This window comes from Nicotiana sylvestris, chromosome 3 (assembly GCF_000393655.2).
Source record: "Nicotiana sylvestris chromosome 3, ASM39365v2, whole genome shotgun sequence".
In the NCBI taxonomy this organism is placed as follows: domain Eukaryota; kingdom Viridiplantae; phylum Streptophyta; class Magnoliopsida; order Solanales; family Solanaceae; genus Nicotiana; species Nicotiana sylvestris.
In genome coordinates, this window is record NC_091059.1 from 212,566,208 (window position 1) to 212,583,878 (window position 17,671).

The following is a 17,671-nucleotide window of genomic DNA, read 5'->3' on the forward strand; positions in this document are numbered from 1 at the left end:
GTCTCCGACTCTGAGTGGTCGTACTTTGGCCTTCTTGTTGTAGTACCTTTCTACTTGTTATTTTTGAGCTATCATTCTTACGTGAGCCATATCCCTCCGTTCTTCCACTTTGTCCAGGTCTTATATTCTATTTTCATCGTTGTTCGGTCCACTCTCATTGGAGTACCTCAGATTAGGTTCTCCGACCTTAACGTATAACAACGTCGATCCCGTAGATTAATGAATATGGCGTCACACCTGTGCTGGTTTTGGGCATGGTGCGGTAGGCCCATAACACCTCTGGTAGAAGTTCTGGCCATAGCCCTTTGGTGTCCTCGAGCTTTTTCTTTAGTATATTTAATATTGTTTTGTTAGAGGAGTCTGCTTAACCATTGTCGGCGGGGTGATATGGCATGGAGAGTATCTGCTTGATGCACATTTTTTGAAGAACTCGGTCGTCTTTTTCCCAATGAACTGAGGTCCATTGTCACAACTGATTTCTTTGGGGATGCCGAAATGACATATGATGTTTTTTTCAGATGATTGCGATGACTTCTTGTTCGCGTATTTGGGGAAACAAACCTGCTTCCACCCATTTGAAAAAGTAATCAATTAAAACCAGAAGGAAGCGTATCTTACCTCGCCCTGCTGGGAGGGGCCCGACGATATCCATTTCCCATTTTATAAATGGCCATGGAGAAGTGACAGAATGCAGGAGTTCACCCGCTTGGTGTATCATAGGGGCATACTTTTGGCATTGCTCACATTTTTTGACGTAATCTGTGGCTTCCTTTTTCATAGTGGGCCAATAGTATCCTGCACGAATAAGACATTTGATGAGGGCTCGGTTGCCCGTATGGGCACCGTAGTGTCCCTCGTGTACTTTTTCGAGCACACGCCTTGTTTGATTTGGTCCAAGGCATTTGGCCAAAGGACCGCGAACGTCCTTTTATAAAGGTCGTGGTTTTTTAGGCTGTACCTGGACACATGTATTTGAAGCTTTTTGGCTCTTTTTTTTGTCATGTGGGAGTGTTTCCTCCTGCAAATATGTTATGATGCGGTTGCGCCAGTCCCAAGTTAAATTTATAGAATGTACCTCGGCTTGGTCTATTGATAAGTGGAGGAGGGTGACCGCGTTTTCCTTGGTGATATTTTTAGTTACTGCTGCCAGTTTGGCGAGACCGTCTGCTTCGATGTTTTGCGCCCGGGATATCTTGTCGAGTTGGCATTCGTCGAATTTTGGCAGCAACTTATGGATTTCTATAGTCTCTTCTCCTTGACTTGGAAAGTCCTAGTAACTTGGTTTACAACAAGTTGAGAGTCGCAGTGGAGGATGACTTGTCGTGCACCATACTTGAGGGCCAATTTCAGTCCTGCAATTATAGCCTCATACTCGGCCTTATTGTTAGTCATTTCGGGACACTGTATGGATTGGCGAATCACTTTGCCTATTGGTACTTCAAGTACGAGTCCCAATCCAGACCCCAACATGTTGGATGTGCCGCTAGTGTAGAGGACCTATAGGTCGGGGTGCCTAGGGGAGGTGCGAAGCGCTTCTTGCTCGACCTCGGAAAGTATTTCTGTACTAAAGTCGGCGACGAAGTTGGCGAGTACTTGCGATTTTATCACAGTTCGCGGTTGATACGTTATATCGTGCTCGCACAATTTTATGGCCCATCTGGCCAATCTACCCGACAATTCAGGTTTGTGCAGGATGCTCCTGTGGGGAAAAGTCATCACCACCTTTATGGGGTGACAGTGAAAATATGGTCCAAGCTTGTATGAAGCTATGACCAATGCCAGAGCCAATTTTTCGAGGTGGGGATACCTCGTTTCGGCGTGAACTAAGTTTTTACTGATTTAGTAAATCAGAGATTACGTACCTTTGTTTTCGCGGACCAAAACTGCGCTTACCGCGACTTTGGAGATGGATAGGTAGACAAGGAGGCATTCGCCTGATATGCCTTGGTGAGTAACGACAACGAGGACAAGTAGGTTTTCAGTTTTCTTTGGGCGTCGACATATTCCAAATTCCACAGGAGCCCGTTATCTTTCTTTATCACATTGAAAAATTTATGACACCTGTCTGATGACCGTGAGATGAACCTTGACAGGACAACTATCCGACCTGTCAGCTTTTGTACCTGTTTTTGGTTGGTTAACATTTTCGGTATTCCCTTGATGGCCTTAATTTGATCTGGATTGACCTCGATGCCTCTTTGTGACACCAGGAAACTGAGGAATTTGCTTGAGGTTACGCCAAAGGCGCATATTTCGGGGTTTAGTTTCATACCGTACCGCCTTAGTATGTCGAAGTCTTCCTTCAGGTGATCAATGTGATCTTCTTTCCTTTTCGACTTAACCAGCATGTCGTCAATGTAGACTTCCATTATTTTGTCGAGTTGATATTTGAACATCTTGGTGACTAATATCTGGTATGTTTCCCCTGCATTCTTTAGTCCAAACGGCATGACCCTGTAGAAGTACGTTCCCTGGTGAGTGATGAAAGTGGTTTTCTCCTGGTCCTCTTCCTCCATAAGGATCTGGTTGTAACCCTAGTAGGAATCTAAGAAGCTTAGCGACTTATGTCCCCCTGTTGTGTTGATGAGCTAGTCGATGTGTGGCAATGGAAAGGAATCTTTTGGGCATGCCTTGTTTAGGTCTGTGAAATCTACACATATCCGCCACTTTTCGTTTTTTTCTTCACCATGACCACATTGGTGACCCACTGGGGATATTTTGACTCTCGGACGAAGCCATTTGCGACCAACTTATCGACTTCTTCGCTGACAACTTCGTTGATCGCGACATTAAACTTTTTCCTCATTTGCCGAACTGGCAGGTAGACGAGGTCAACATTCAGTTTGTGCGTGGTGATATCTTTCGGGATGCCTGGCATATCTGAATGGGAGAATGCAAACAGATCGGCACTATCAGTTAAGAATTATGAAACTTACCTGGTTCTAAGAGATTGTGCCCGATATAAGCTTTTTTGTGCTGTCATTATCGTCTAGTAGGACGTGATTGAGATCTTTTATTGTCAACTCGGAGGTTTCCACAAAGTCGGGATCCTTGACAATATCTATTCGTACGTCGAGTTCGGTTCTCGACATCGCTGATTGCGATGCTTTCGCGCTCGCTCCTTTTAGTTGTTGGGTGTGTACGCAATCCTGGGTGATGTAATAGCATTCTTGTGTGGTGCGTTGTTCACCCCGGATGCTGAATACCCCTCATGGAGTAGGAAACTTGATTATTTGATAGTGACTTGATGGGACTGCTCACATAACGTGTATCCATAGGTGGCCTATGATAGCTTTGTAGGTTGTATCTTGGTCCATGACGTGAAACGTTGTTTCCAGGGTGACTTCTTCGGCTAGAACAGGTAGCACTATCTCTCTAGAAGTTCGCTCAACTGCATTGTTAAAACCTGTTAGTGTTATGCAATGCGGTATTATTTTATCTTCGAGTCTCATTTGTACAAGGACTCGAGGATGGATAATACACGCGCCACTTCCGTCATCTACCATTATTCTTTTTTACATTAGTATCTGCAATACATAAAGTGATAACAAGAGCATCGTAGTGAGGGAAAGACAAATCGTCGGTATCTGATTTATCGAAGATGATACTATCTTCGAGGTCATTATACCGTTCATGAGTGGTTGACCGTTTGAGTTTATGTGTAGTGGTGAACTTTACATGGTTGATTGTTGTGTCATCACCTCCACCGATGATCATCTGTATAGTACGAGGGGGAGAGGGCAGTTTTGGAGGTCGCTGGGGTTGTTCGCGTTCGCGGGCAAAGTTAGCCCATCCTCGGTCGCTCAACAGCTCTTTCAAATGTCCCTAATTTAGCGTTCTTACTACCTCCTACTGCAGTCCTATGCAATCTTTGGTTTTATGACCCCTTCCCTGGTGGAATTCGCAAAGATTGTTTGAGTGCTTGGGTCGGACTTCATCTTTTGCGGCCATTGTACCTTTGTGCCGAGTTTCTCTAGTGTGCACACTATTTCTGAAGGAGAGACACAAAAATTATGAGTAGATAAGAGTGGAGGCATACCTTTTTTGTGTCAGTGTGGCGCTGTATGTTGAGGAGGGGCATCTGTGTGCCGCGGAGGAGGTGGGATGGATGTCCTGATGTAGGGCTGATGTCTTTCTTGGCCAAGATGGGGCCCCAACTGATCTCTTCAACCGTTTTTGCGACGATCTTTCCTTGCTTCAGCTTGAACTGACGTCAACCGTTGGATCGGACCATTGAGGTCGTCCTCGTCGGCCCTCACCTCGGCGTAGTAGGTGTTGTGGATTTCTTCCCAACTAGTGGGAGGGTATTTCATAAGCCTGCTTAATAGTTTTCTGGTCCCTCTAACATATGTGGCAAGCTCATTCTCACCCTGTTAAATCGGGCTAAGAAGTCCCGAGTCACTCGCCGTGCATCTGCCTGACGACAAATATGTCATTTACCCTGGCTTCCGCCTTTTTAGCTCCAGCATGAGCGGTGACAAATTTGTCCTCCATTTCTTTGAACGTTGCTATTGACCGTACTGGTAGTTGTGAGTACCAGGTCAGGGCTCCCCCCTGTTAGGGTTTCGCTGAATTTTTTCAGTAGCACCGATGGTACCTGTTGTTTCGAAAGATCGTTGCCTTTTATGGCTGTGACGTAGTGGATGATATGATTTCTGGTCTGTAGTATCGTCATATATCTTCAGGTATGGTGGCATTTTGAAGGTTTTTGGAATGGCGTGGGGGTTGCTTCCTCATTGTATGGTTGCTCGATGAATCGACCAACGTCCCATTTTGGCAACAACTTTGGGGCACCTGGTATTTTGTCGACCCTTTTTTGGTGCTCCTTCATCTGGTCACGAAGTGCCTTATTGTCATTTTTCATTTCCTCCATTTTCTTTAGAACGGTTGCGAGTGTGTTATTACCTACGTCAACAGTAGTATGAGTGCTACCTGTGCGGGGTGCATCTTGTTCGTCAGCGATCGTCGTGACATCTATGTGTGCAATGTCTCTATTCTCCCTTTGTGTGGGTTTATCAAGTGTGTTGTTCAGAGAGCTTGTTAGCCACTCTTCCAGTAGTCTTCTTACTGCCGGTGGAGCCTCTCCTGTTGTAGACGTGTAGGCTTTTTTTTTCGCACAAAGCAGTTACGCTTTCGCGCGGGTGAGGTGAAGTGTCTCTCCTAGGTGTAACATTTGATGTCACATTTTTGTTGTCTTCCCTTCCATCTTCGTTGATGGTGTTCAGGATATTGGTTGTGATACCTACTATCGTTTTAAACTTGCTTCTCTTTTTCCTGCTATTGTTAGTTTATGCCAAGCTAGGAAGAGATGACTATCCCTTTTTATGATCTAGATGAAACTAAAATCTTAACTAAAGATCTCCCACAGACGGCGCCAAATTGTTAACCAAAAGATGTTAAACCATTCGATTAAACCAATCTTATGGTTAGAAGAAGGGTGAATCTCAGTTAAGAATAATAAAATCTAGACCAAGTGATAAAGGAACTAAGCAAGATGAATGACGTTAGCTAATATGTTGAAATCAATTAAATGTTCATAAATGCAACAACTCAAATGCATAATCGAACTAAATGAATGCAGCCGGCGCGGAAAGGAAATAAGTATGAGATGATTGTGGAACCGTTGGATCTTATCAATATCGAATAACGATATATGTTTTGGTTATGTAATCAATGAACAAGGCTGCTCTTGTATTTACTCTCAGATGAATCTTTTACAAAGTGTTCTTTTGTCTTTTGCCTGACCCCCCACTTCTTTACTAACTCTTCCTATTTATAAGGGACAATCCCCCATAAAACCCTAAAAAGTACAATCATAAAGAATATTCGAAAAATATATTCTTACTGTCTCCTACTAAGTTTATACTGTCGTTGACATCTTATTTCGGTTGAACGCTCTTGGTCGTCGTCCTTCGCCACGACGATCATCAAACGTTGCGTCGTGATAACCTCGCTCCTTGTCCTGTCGTAGTTGCCAAATTTGGACCCATACAATCAGGAAATTTGAAAATGAATGTGAAAAATTCTATCACCGAAGGTTATGGTGAGGAAGTAAGTATCCATCGATAGGAAGTTTAGTAGTATCGTGTTTTGTAGGAAATTTCCAACTCGATTCCAAATTAATCGTATTTCAAAAGTTGAACAGTTTGCCTCCTCAATCATCATCATACTCAAGAGTTAAGAGTAACGAAAACCAAACAAGTCAACATGAAAGTTTTGATCTATCTTGAAAATTCACAAAAGCACTTTCAAAGCTTATACATCTGCATTTAATAGTTCTTGGAGAAAAAGAAAACAAGAGAAGGAGACTGACCTAAAAAAGGGGGAAAAACTAAATTAAACAAAAATATTGAGCCTGGGCTTGGTGGCGTCTCAAATGGAACTATATATATATATATATATATATATATATATATATATATATATATATATATATATATATTGAATCAGTAGGTGTGATCATACTCCTTATATATATTCTCCAATGGAATTATATAGAGTTGGAATTCTAAAAAAAAGAATATGTACATATATTAAGTTTACACTCATTATTGTCACAAAGAAATATACTAGTAGTAGATATATTGGTGTACTTCAGATCCACTTAATTAAATTCTGACAGTAACCACAAAGAATAAAAAAGGCAAGAGAAAATTAAAAAGGGGTGGGATAAAGAGACAGCCAGCCGATTGTGATTGCCATTGAGAATGGAGAATCTGGTAGCTTGGTTTGGGCTGGAAGTTGTTTCTAATTCTCTTTTGATGATGGTTTGTAGGTTTGATAATAACGTGCATGAGGAAGGCTTTAAACAGGCTCACCTTTGACTTGTCCGATGTAGCTGCAGTAGTAGTAGTATTCTTGAAAGAAACATCCAATTTGTTGCTACTACGTGACATTGTTGTGCCTATGAACTTTGTAATAAATTGCTGCTTTCTGTGAAGGCTGCATCTGAATGAGCCTGGATGGCTGGTTGGGGAGCAAAGGCATGTTCTACTACTAGTCGCTTTTCTTGACGTTGCCATGGGACCTGTCTTAATTTACTATGACATGCTTTGGTTTTTATCAACCTAGCGGCCCTAGCCTAGCTTTAATTCTTTCTCATGCACTTTAGTGAATGTTACTCCCACAGCCTCCGGTCTATAATAAATGACTTTTTGTTATTTAGCATACCCCTTAAGAAAATTCTAATTCCTTAAAAAAAAATAGGTATTTTGACTAAATTATTCTTAATTAAATCTGCATATTATTAACTTAACACATTAGGATCTAGTAAACGACACTTAAATAAGGGCAAATTTAACTTCTTAATTATGTAAAAGGATACTTATTTTGGACCAAAATAAAAAAAGGCAAAAATCACTTATTATGGACCGGAAAAAGTAAACTTTAATTAGCTTTAAGGTTAACATCTATAGAATAGACAAATCTGCACATATGCTAGTTTTAGGACAGTTAATCATACAGTAAAGTGATGCTAAATGCTAAATGAGGATTTAGTTAGAAGTCATGAAAATGATCAGAGTTCACATCATAAACTATTCAATAATTCAACATGAAGACTGACCAGCGCAACTATAAATAGGCACCAATGACTTTCCCTGTACAAGTACTTGAGAGCATTAAATGCGTAAATTATGGCTGGATATAACGCTAAAATTAATAACGATGAATTTGCTGCCTAATCACAAATAATGGTCGCAATAATAATTAAGGCAATTATGGATCTACGCCAGGCCATTTACTTCCTTCTTCCCTCCATTTGTCCATTCAAATTAAAGCATTATAGATCCCTCAAATACCGCTAAGATTGCTACAGGATTTTCAAAAAATAGACCCTTATAGTTCTTGATTTTTTTTTTCATTTATCGTTATTAATTTAATTGGTTATGTGGTATAAGTTTTTGATATATTTGCTGCAAAATTCGCAAGATCTCATGTAGTCTACTCTACATATTAGTCCTTCCTTCGTCTGGAGGTGAGCTTTCAGTTGCACTCACAAAATTCAACTGAAGAGTGCATCAATGAAATAAATTGATCAGCGAGATTGTTATCTGCCGGGATTAAGCTTTCTTGTAGACTATACTACTAAAAATTTAAGTTGTAAATGTTTACAGTAGATTAGTTATTATTTTTATCAAACTATCAAATAGTAATGCTTATTAAAAAGATTTTATTATTTATTACCTTATAAGTAACTATTTGATAGTTTGATAAAAACTTACACTGCATTTCTCTGCCTTTCGATAGAAATTCCATCAGAATAGCGATTTCTCTGCCTTTCATGCATTTTGCCCCCCCCAACTTACACTGGAACAAACTACCGTACCTCCAAGTATACATTCGCATTATATATCATGAATCAATAAACATAAACGTGAGGAGCGTTATGTAAGCACAAAATTTGATGTCCATGTACATATACACACAACAATCTGCATCATTCCTAGTGTCAATTGTGTATGAACAACTTCTAGCAATCCCTACAAGTCCCTAATCAACTTGTCATAGACAAACATGAAAGAGACTTTACGTATTCTCATGTCGTACTTAAAGCATGCAATACTGCAGATATAATCTGGTATTAGCCATACTATATACATAAGAAAATAAAAAGAACGTCTTACTGCTTGTCCAAATATTCGAAAAATCACCCTTGGCTTTTCCCTGCGTAAGATTCTTGACCAGATGTAGCATCAACGAGTTTGGTATACTTGCGGTGACGCCTCTCTCTTGCATATAGTACCCAACAAATGAGTGACAGCATTACTGCAGCTGAGACTAGAGCTAAACCAATGTAGACCCACTTACTGTATCGTGTCAAATCAGGACAATGTTCATCATGAATGACACTGACGGTATCTCGAAGGAAAGTGCAGTCAAGTAGTTCGCTAAGGAAAGGCCCCGAATGATACAGGCCGTTGCTAACGTTAACTACAGCAGTCATTTGGTTGTACATATCAGGGGTCAGACGGCCCACGGTGGAGCACACATTATTTGCTGAAACTTGGCAGACATAATTCCTCCAAACCTGCATTAATAGAACGTTATTGAATACATTTCTACCAATTGGTATCAAGCAGGTTTTCTTCGTTTCTCCTACCATTATGCGCAAGCAACATAGAAAGAAGCAGATAATCCATAGGAAATGGAATCCCAACTAAGGCTGATTCCTTAATTCTAGCTGTAATATTAGGTTTCTGAAACATGGACATGGTGTTGACATAATCAAAAAGAACTTATTTTATGTCATTTTTAACCCACCATAATCGCCATCTAGTAAACAAGAAACTTCTCAAAAAGTTCTCTTTGAGCATTTATCTTCATAGTTTGTTTTCTTGAAGTGAAAAATGTTCATATACCTGTGTAGCATTGCTAAGTTCCACCTCACCACTTGCACATTTCCGGTCTGTCTTGTCTGAATTAAACGGATTGCAGAGGTTAGGGACCAATGGACCAGATTGGTTGAAACCGACACCTGAAGGCGGATCAATATTTGAAACATTGGTGATGATCCTGTTAGCCACTCCAACCAATTGGTAGGTGACCTCTTTGCTCTGAGACAATGTTTCTTGTGCAGTAGCAGTGTCCACACAAGGGATTATATCATCAAGTGCCGTATGAGCTGTTGGGTTTTTTGCCCAATCATTCATGGCCACGCATGTGTCCCCCGTTGCACTTAGATAGACAAAAACTATTGTCAGAAATTTTGAAGTATATAGTAACTGAACAAACAGAAACAGAAGCTCACAGAATTAAAAAAATCAGTTTATATGTTGAAGAATTATGAACCAGAATGAGCAGAAGTAAGAATGCATTTTCGTGATAGAGATTTAAAGAACTATTTTCCAATATTGAAAGAGATGATTTGTTTCTAAAAAATCCGTATATGTTAAAGACTCACTCTACACAAGTAAGGAGCTTCAGAACATTAAGTTAATACCTAGTAGAGGCAGCACAACAGCCGTATTCATTTAATGTGTAAAAGATGTATTGTTTTACTCTTTCAATTTGTCTTTTCTATCTTCTATTTTGTTGAAGCCCGGATGGGACAGATATAACAGGACAAATTTGATAGAACTTACTTGTGAAGAACAAGAAATGCACCACATAAGATAAAGGTGACTGCAACGAGGATCCAGCCTACAAGGACTAGGCTGCAAACAACAATATTCCCTTAAACTTTCAAAAAGATAATAGGTTCCTTGTTATCAAGAGAAGTATCTGTTCCAGTAATAAGACTTACATGTATACGAGAACCTGCAGGCCAAGTATAGAGAACACTGCAGCCGATTTTCAAACAAGCATGAGGAAAGATCAGTACCAGTTAATGTGTACTACTATTAACTTTGAAAGACCAGAAAACTTACAGAAACCAAGTGCAGCTAAACCAAGCATTACAGCAGCAACAATGATGAGAACTCGCCTCCTGCAGTACATACCGACAAGGCCATGAGTGAGACATCACAAAGTTCAATATAGTTCACAGGACTTGAATGAATTAGCTGAGAAGTGCTTACACCCAGTCTAAGATAATCATGATATCCTTCTTGTTCTTCTCAGTTTCTGTTTCAAGAGTTTCAGCAGCCGAGCTAATCTTGGTGTCAACCTTGTCAATGTTGTTTTGAACATCTTGAGGTAGAAAGATTTGATTAACTCCAGTGTGCTTGGCAACAGCCAGAATGTTTGACACATTCCTTAAACCGTCAACCGTTTCTCCTGCTTGGTTCACAACATAATCCAATGTATGTTTTGTACCGTCATGAAATTTCCCTTGTCCAGTAAACAGAACAGCAGCACCAACTCTGATATAACAAGGCAGAAATAAGTAAATAAAGTCATAAAATTAATCAATTTGTAATGAAAATGAGATGATTGAGATAGAGTGATTACATTGCAGCAATGGTGAATGCCGAGAGAAAAATAAGTGAAAGTGCATAAGCAGTTCGAGAGTAACCATAGCGTCTTCTCCGGCAGCAACAACAATAGAAACAAACTAGGAGCAGGCAAATGGCACATGCCACAAACCAGAATAAAGCAATGATGAAAAGAGGGGCACCAGTATAAGAAACTGACTGTGTCAAGAAAAGATTTTTATCAGATAGCCAATACGTCGTCAATCATATAAGCTGAAAAGAATGAAGAGATGACTGAAAAAGTGGCATATTGGCATATATATGCTAACAATCAGATAGAAGCTGACAACAAATCTAAGTTACAACGAGAAATTCATCTTAGGTGAATTCCATTTCCAGAAGTAAAAAAGTAAAAGAAAACTCCTATTAAAAGGCAGCAGAGGGTATAAAGCCAGAAGTCGGGCATATGCGACAGTCTCTGGAGAGTTTACAGTAAAACCAACATGACACGGTACAAGGATGTTATAACTACAAGAATAATTGGCAATATTCTCTGTCTCTCTCCCTCATCAATTCTTATCAGAACTCTTAGTCCCCAAAAAATGCACAATCACGTTTCTTAATTGATAATGCTTATAAACAATCACTAAACCACCCAAAAGCAATGTTAAAAAGAACCATAACAAAAATTAACTACGAAGATTTTAAACGAAATAATAATAATCAAATTTCCAACAGAAAAAGGACCTGTAAATGGAATTAAGGGCTGAAAAGAGAACTTACAGCCCAATAATGACTGTTACTGATGTTCCATCCACCAGTGTAGTAACTCCGATCTTCAAGTGGATCTTCTCTATGTGTTCTTTCAGCAGCCAATACTAAAGATGAGTTTCCAGTACCATTGCTCTCTGCCAAAAACCTTTTACTTCTATACATTGGCTCACTGACTTCACCTAAACACAACAAACAGGGCAGAAAAATCAGAATAATCCTATGTGAGCGATCCCCCATTTAGTAAAAGATTACAACTTTGAAAAAAAAACAAGAATAATCCTAAGGTAATTAGCAACCCCATTTAGTAAAAGATTACAACATTGAGGAAAAACAAGAATAATTCTTCCCCATTTAGTAAAAGACAACAACTTTGAGGAAAAAACAAGAATAATTCGAAGGTACTTAGCAACCCCATTTACTAAAAGATTACAACTTTGAGGAAAACCAAGAAGAAAATTCTAGGTAATTAGCAACCCCATGTAACAAAAGATTACAACTTTGAGGAAAAACAAGAGTAATTCTAGGTAATTAACAACCCCATTAAGCAAAAGATTACAACTTTGAGGAAAAACAAGAATAATCCTAAGGTACTTAGCAAACCTATTTAGTAGTAAAAGATTACAACTTTGAGGAAAAACAATGGCTTACCATCAACCAAAGAAGTCCCATTAACGAAAGAAAACGAGAGTGTAGATATTAAGAGCAAGGAAAGTGCAACCATAAGAGGAAATAGGTTCAGCTTTGTGTATGACATGACTGTTTAATTTCTGAGGCACAAGTTTTCAGCCTTGGAGAGAATTGTTTTGAGTTTTTTCTTGAGATAAACGGCTATCCAGTATTACAAGAATGTGGTCCTTGTAAAGGAAGCTCAAAAGGTAATCATTTACCTACTTAAGGATAACATTTATACTATAAAGCAATAGTGGAAAGACGTGTGAGAAGCTGGTGGTAGACTTCTTCCATTCCATATTTTGGTTGGTTTTCACGACAGTTGTTATTGTTAATATAATACTCTATACAAGTGAAGAAAAAAAAAATCTAACATAAAAGTCTGTATTATACTTTTTTTATTAGCACGGCTGCACATTCTATTCACCAACATTCAAATATATGAGAATATTTTTTTTACTTATGTTAAAAATTAAACTCGATATTTCATAATTCTCATCCTCCTATGATCTACGTTGGCCACTATGCTACAAAAACTCTATATTATACATATGATTGGTTTCTGTGTTTAAAATTTACTTTACTAATACAACTCTATATTAGTCTTGAACCAAATGTTATGTGCACGAGGAACTTTTCAAATGTCTATAGTAAGTGGATAAAATAATGTCATTTTTCTTTTAAATTGTTGATTGATAAAACTCTAGACATTTATGTAATCAGTATATGGACATCTTATTTTAAGGACTTAACTCTGTTGACTGTTCATTGAGTTGTTCAGATAACGGCTAGTTGGCTATTGCACAATCTCAAACTTTATTGCTGTCATTATCATTTTTTGGTTAACTTCAATGAATCCATATTAATGACCTTCATTTTGGCCTTATTAATGACTAATTACTAAGTTATGAGTCTTATGACATGTTCGCATTGAAAGTTAACTTATTTTTATTCGGCTAGAATGGGATAGTTTTCATCGTATTACCAAACAGGTTCTTAGAACTTGAAGTCCACGACTAATAGCTTGTTTGGCCAAGCTGTAAAAATTAGCTTATTTTGAGAAGTGTTTTTTCTCAAAAATAATTTTCTCAAAAGTACTTTTGGTGAGAAGCAGTTTGTGTTTGACTAATTAATTTGAAAAGTACTTTTGAGCATCAATTAGTGTTTAGCCAAACTTTTAAAAATTGTTTGTAACTGTATTTTTCTTAAAAGTATTTTTTTAAAAAGTGCTTTTGGAGATAAACTATTTTTTTCTGTTTCTCCAAAATTGATTCTACTTCTCCTCAAAAATACTTTTTTTTTCTTTCAAAAACTTAGCCAAACACTTCAATTTTGAAATAAAGTGATCTTAGAATTGGAAAAGCTAGACCAAACAGGCTATAAAACAAGTACCCACTTTGTATCTCAGATATGCATTTGTTTTGCTACGTAGAGACAAATTTTGGTTCTAGTCTTATTGGTCGGCTGTTACCTTAGTAATCAAAGTTTTTCATTTTTTGGGGGTGAAAGTTGACTATGGTTTTCAAAATCTATTTAAAATGGGATTTGGCACGTAAAATTATTTTTTATGTTTCTTAATGAAAAATATTTTGGTTTGCTAATTTATCTGTTGTATAGTTTTCTAGCATTTGATTAGGTACAGAGTGACCTATGGTAATAATAGAAGCTATGATGGGGAATAAACCTTGGGAATATTGTTGTGGTGATGATTTTTAATATTGAATTAATTTCAGCAACAATGTACATGTATTACCGATGAAAAATAGACATAGTAATACGAAGCAAGAGTTACAGATAGTTAAAGGAAGATAACTTACATATGTAGATGACAAGTCTGGTACGATGTATGATATTTCCTTTTGTTAAAAAAAATGATTGACAAAACATAAATAATAAAAATAATAATAGCAATCGGTAAATTTTAGTGCTACATTTGTTTAATTTGATTACTATTAAAAGAGATGAACGGGGAAGGGAATATTACATCATGTGAGCTATCTCAAACCCCAATTTCATAATTCTCTTGCGCTTCTTGTCTAAAATTAAAATGACATTTTGTGTTGCTACCTCCTATCACTTTTACTTGATACGTTTTTGATTTTTCACGCCCTTTAAGAAATAATAAATGAAGTGCATAATTTACTATGATACCCATATTAATTTATGCATATTTTATTGGATTTGAAAAAATGATTTGAAATGAATAATAAATATTGTGGGTATAACATGTAAATTTTTTTTTGTCTTTTTTTGATATGCGTAAAGTGACAAGTAAAAATAAAAATTTATTTTTAGTATACCTGTCAAGTAAAAGCGAACGGAGGGAGTAATTAATATTCTTAAGATTGGAAAGCATCCGAAGCAGTAGTTGTGTTATTTTGTGCTAGATATTAAATTGAATTGACTTGTTCATATCTTTAAGTTTGGATCAAGAAAAATAATTACATAAATAAATGCCAAGCAACACTTATTTTAATCCCACCACACTTCCAGATGGCTCTTTCTTGAAGTGACAAACAATATTGTAACCAATATTTAAATATTCATCTTTTTGTTTTACTACGAGAATATAAGAATGTCATAATCAAAGCTTTGCTTTAATGACTTACGTAATTTTTTAAATTTCAATTCAGACTAGTTTTCTTGTATACGTCGTTATGTCCCAGATTCAGAATCCATTTATCAATAATATTTCAGTATTTATAATTTTTTTCCCATAATCTTAGTGGTTCAATTGTCCGCAACTCAGTTAAGGAAAAACGACGCGGTTTCTTTTAGAGTACAAATATGATTTTCAGAATTTTTTTAATGTAAAGTGCAATAGCAATTTCAGCCACTAAACAATTATTTATTATTTTTGGTATAGACCCAATAGTGTTGCATATGCTAATGCTGAAAAAAAGTTAGCTTGTTGGGTTGAGAAGCAGCTTTCAACATACCATTGGGTCATTAACAAAACTCTACTTTTTGTTTGATAGGATATGATAGTGGAAATGGACCCTTCTTTCAGCTCATATCAATAGAAGCATTGCTATAAAGAAGGTATGTATAATTCTACAGATATTTTCAAGCTATTCTTCCTCGTTTAACCAAAAGTATATATGGTTAGTATGTATTTTATTATATACATAATAATTAAATAAGTGAATAGTATGGCATGAAAAAAGTTACTTTCGAAAAAAAGTAGTTGAGTTCTAAAAACTAAAATCACATTCTGAGCAATCCAATTATAAATTTAATTTTAGATTGCTTTTGGAGGTATAAATTATTATCATCCGGTACTTAGGATTTACTTGTTTGGCTAATCTAAAATCGTGTCAAGCAGGGTCCATTTAAAGGAGAACCGCTTCCTATTAGAGATTTCTTTATTTTCAGATCTTGAATACGAGAGTTCTCTGGTTAAGAATAGACGAATCGAATCCATCCTCATAAATAATTCACATTTGAAAGCTAAAAAGTACTAGTTCTTATTTTCAAAAATATTCTCAAACGGGCTTGATGTAAGATTTGAGTAGCTCGTTAGCTACCTCTCCCAATCAAGTGCAATTTGTATCTATACACGTTTTTTTGGTCACGTTTTAACTTGTGTTTACTTTGCAAAAGAAATTGCAAGCGTACCCACTTTTTCGCGTAGCTTCAGCATACAGGGCTGAAGTAGCAAAGACAATCACGCAAAACTTCAGCATTCTAGTAGACGGGACTGAAGTTTTTGTTTTTGTAACTGGCGAACTTCAGCAGCTGAAGTTTTTGTTTTGTAACTGGCAAACAAGTTTTAGCCTATTTACACCATGAGTAATCTTCCCCTTGTTCATAATGATGAAAATCGTTGGGCTCATAGTGCCTTTCAGTTGGTCAAACATATGGAAGGGAAGAAAAATAAGCAGTAACAGATTGATATCGTAATTACATAAACTTCATCAATTGAAATACAATTGAACTACGAACTACAAATTAATAGATATCCGCATACCAACTTTCCCAAAACTCTGCATTCAGAAATAAAAATTAATCTAGCAATAATTAGGGTAACAGAAGAATTAACTTACTGCAATACTGGAAGTCGGTGGATTTAGCTGAAGACAAAGGCTAACATGAGCCTAATTGGTCAAACATATGGAATGGTGGTAGTATTAGAGAATTAATCATAGTGCATTTCAGTTGTTAATAGAAGAAGAAAAAGAAAACGAATGAGAAGGAGGAGGAGAAAGGGGCTGAAGTTGTTTAAAAATTGGGTACATGTTAAAACTTTTTTTAAAAATGGGTATAGGTTAAATGGCGGCGACCAAATAGGGTGCCCCATGCAATTTTTACCCCAATCAAGCATGCGGCTATAGGAGCCATGGCAATCCAACCATAAAATAGCACTGGCTAGTCAGTTTTCGGACTGGTCATTCAAAAATAGTCAGCGTTTGCAAAGTCATTAAAAAATAGCCACTATTTTGCTGCAACACGAAAAGTTCCAATATAATATACTGGAGATCGCTGCATCCGTGAAAAATTCCAGTATATTATACTGAAGTTCCAGTATATTATATTGGAACTCCAGTATAATATACTGGAGTATAATATACTAGAGTTCCAGTATACTTATGCTGGAACTCCAGTATAATATACTGGAATATTTTTCCAGATTTTGAACAGTGTTTTCATTCAGATTTATCTTTACATGAAAAGCGGCTAAATTTCGATTATTTTTGAAACTGTGGCTATTTTTAAATGACCACTTGTAAATCTGGCTATTTTTGAATTTCTCCCAATCCAACTTCATCGAAAGCCCAACAAGAAAGAAAATAGGGAAAACTACATAATATAACCGTTCTCAAAAGTAATAGTCGGTAAATTTTATATTTTTGTATATAATATACAAAAAATATATATTGATGATATATATATATATATATATATATATATATATATATATATTTGTCTAATGATGTTACTTATTTTTTATCGACCCGCCAAATGTGTAACTTGCCCAAGAAAATATTTGAAGACAGATTTAGATAAGCTTTTAAAGTTTATGGATGTTGGCGGTGAATAGAGGTGTCAAATGAGCGATTGATTTACAGTTGCATCAGTGGCGGCCCTTCCATAAAGCAAGTAAAGCAACCGCTTTAGGCCCCATATTTGTGAGAGCCCTATTTTTTATTACACTTAATAGACTATGTATAAAAATTTTAAAAAGTTCTGTAAAGTGAAAAAGTTTGATTTCTTTCTTTAACGAATATAGAGAAGAAAGATTTGCAACTGCTATGATCTACCAAGAAATTGTACTTGAAATGAATATTGAACCCGAATTTCGTAAGAAACGTGTGATACATAGGAAGCAACAATTTGATGCGAATACAATGAAATCTCAAAATCTTTCGAAGAGT

General features: G+C 37.0%; 1 protein-coding gene across 1 annotated transcript; it reads right to left on the reverse strand.

Annotated features, from left to right (window-relative positions):
• Positions 1-8,363: 8,363 nt before the first annotated feature.
• LOC104239285 (uncharacterized) lies at positions 8,364-12,485 on the reverse strand. Its single transcript, XM_009793890.2, has 9 exons — positions 12,276-12,485; positions 11,637-11,806; positions 10,891-11,072; positions 10,518-10,802; positions 10,368-10,426; positions 10,244-10,280; positions 10,083-10,154; positions 9,360-9,675; positions 8,364-9,028 (listed from the first exon to the last, which is right to left on the reverse strand). Exons 1-9 carry the CDS (start codon positions 12,379-12,381, stop codon positions 8,648-8,650), a joined length of 1,608 nt encoding a protein of 535 aa, XP_009792192.1. The 5' UTR covers positions 12,382-12,485; the 3' UTR covers positions 8,364-8,647.
• Between the last annotated feature and the right edge of the window lie 5,186 nt (positions 12,486-17,671).

Coding starts and splice junctions, on each gene's coding strand:
- LOC104239285 (XM_009793890.2), bottom strand. CDS start 12,381: ATGTCATACACAAAGCTGAACCTATTTCCTCTTATGGTTGCACTTTCC. Junction 10,803..10,890: donor GCATTCACCATTGCTGCAAT/GTAATCACTCTA, acceptor TTGTTATATCAG/AGTTGGTGCTGCTGTTCTGT. Junction 10,427..10,517: donor ATGATTATCTTAGACTGGGT/GTAAGCACTTCT, acceptor TATGTACTGCAG/GAGGCGAGTTCTCATCATTG.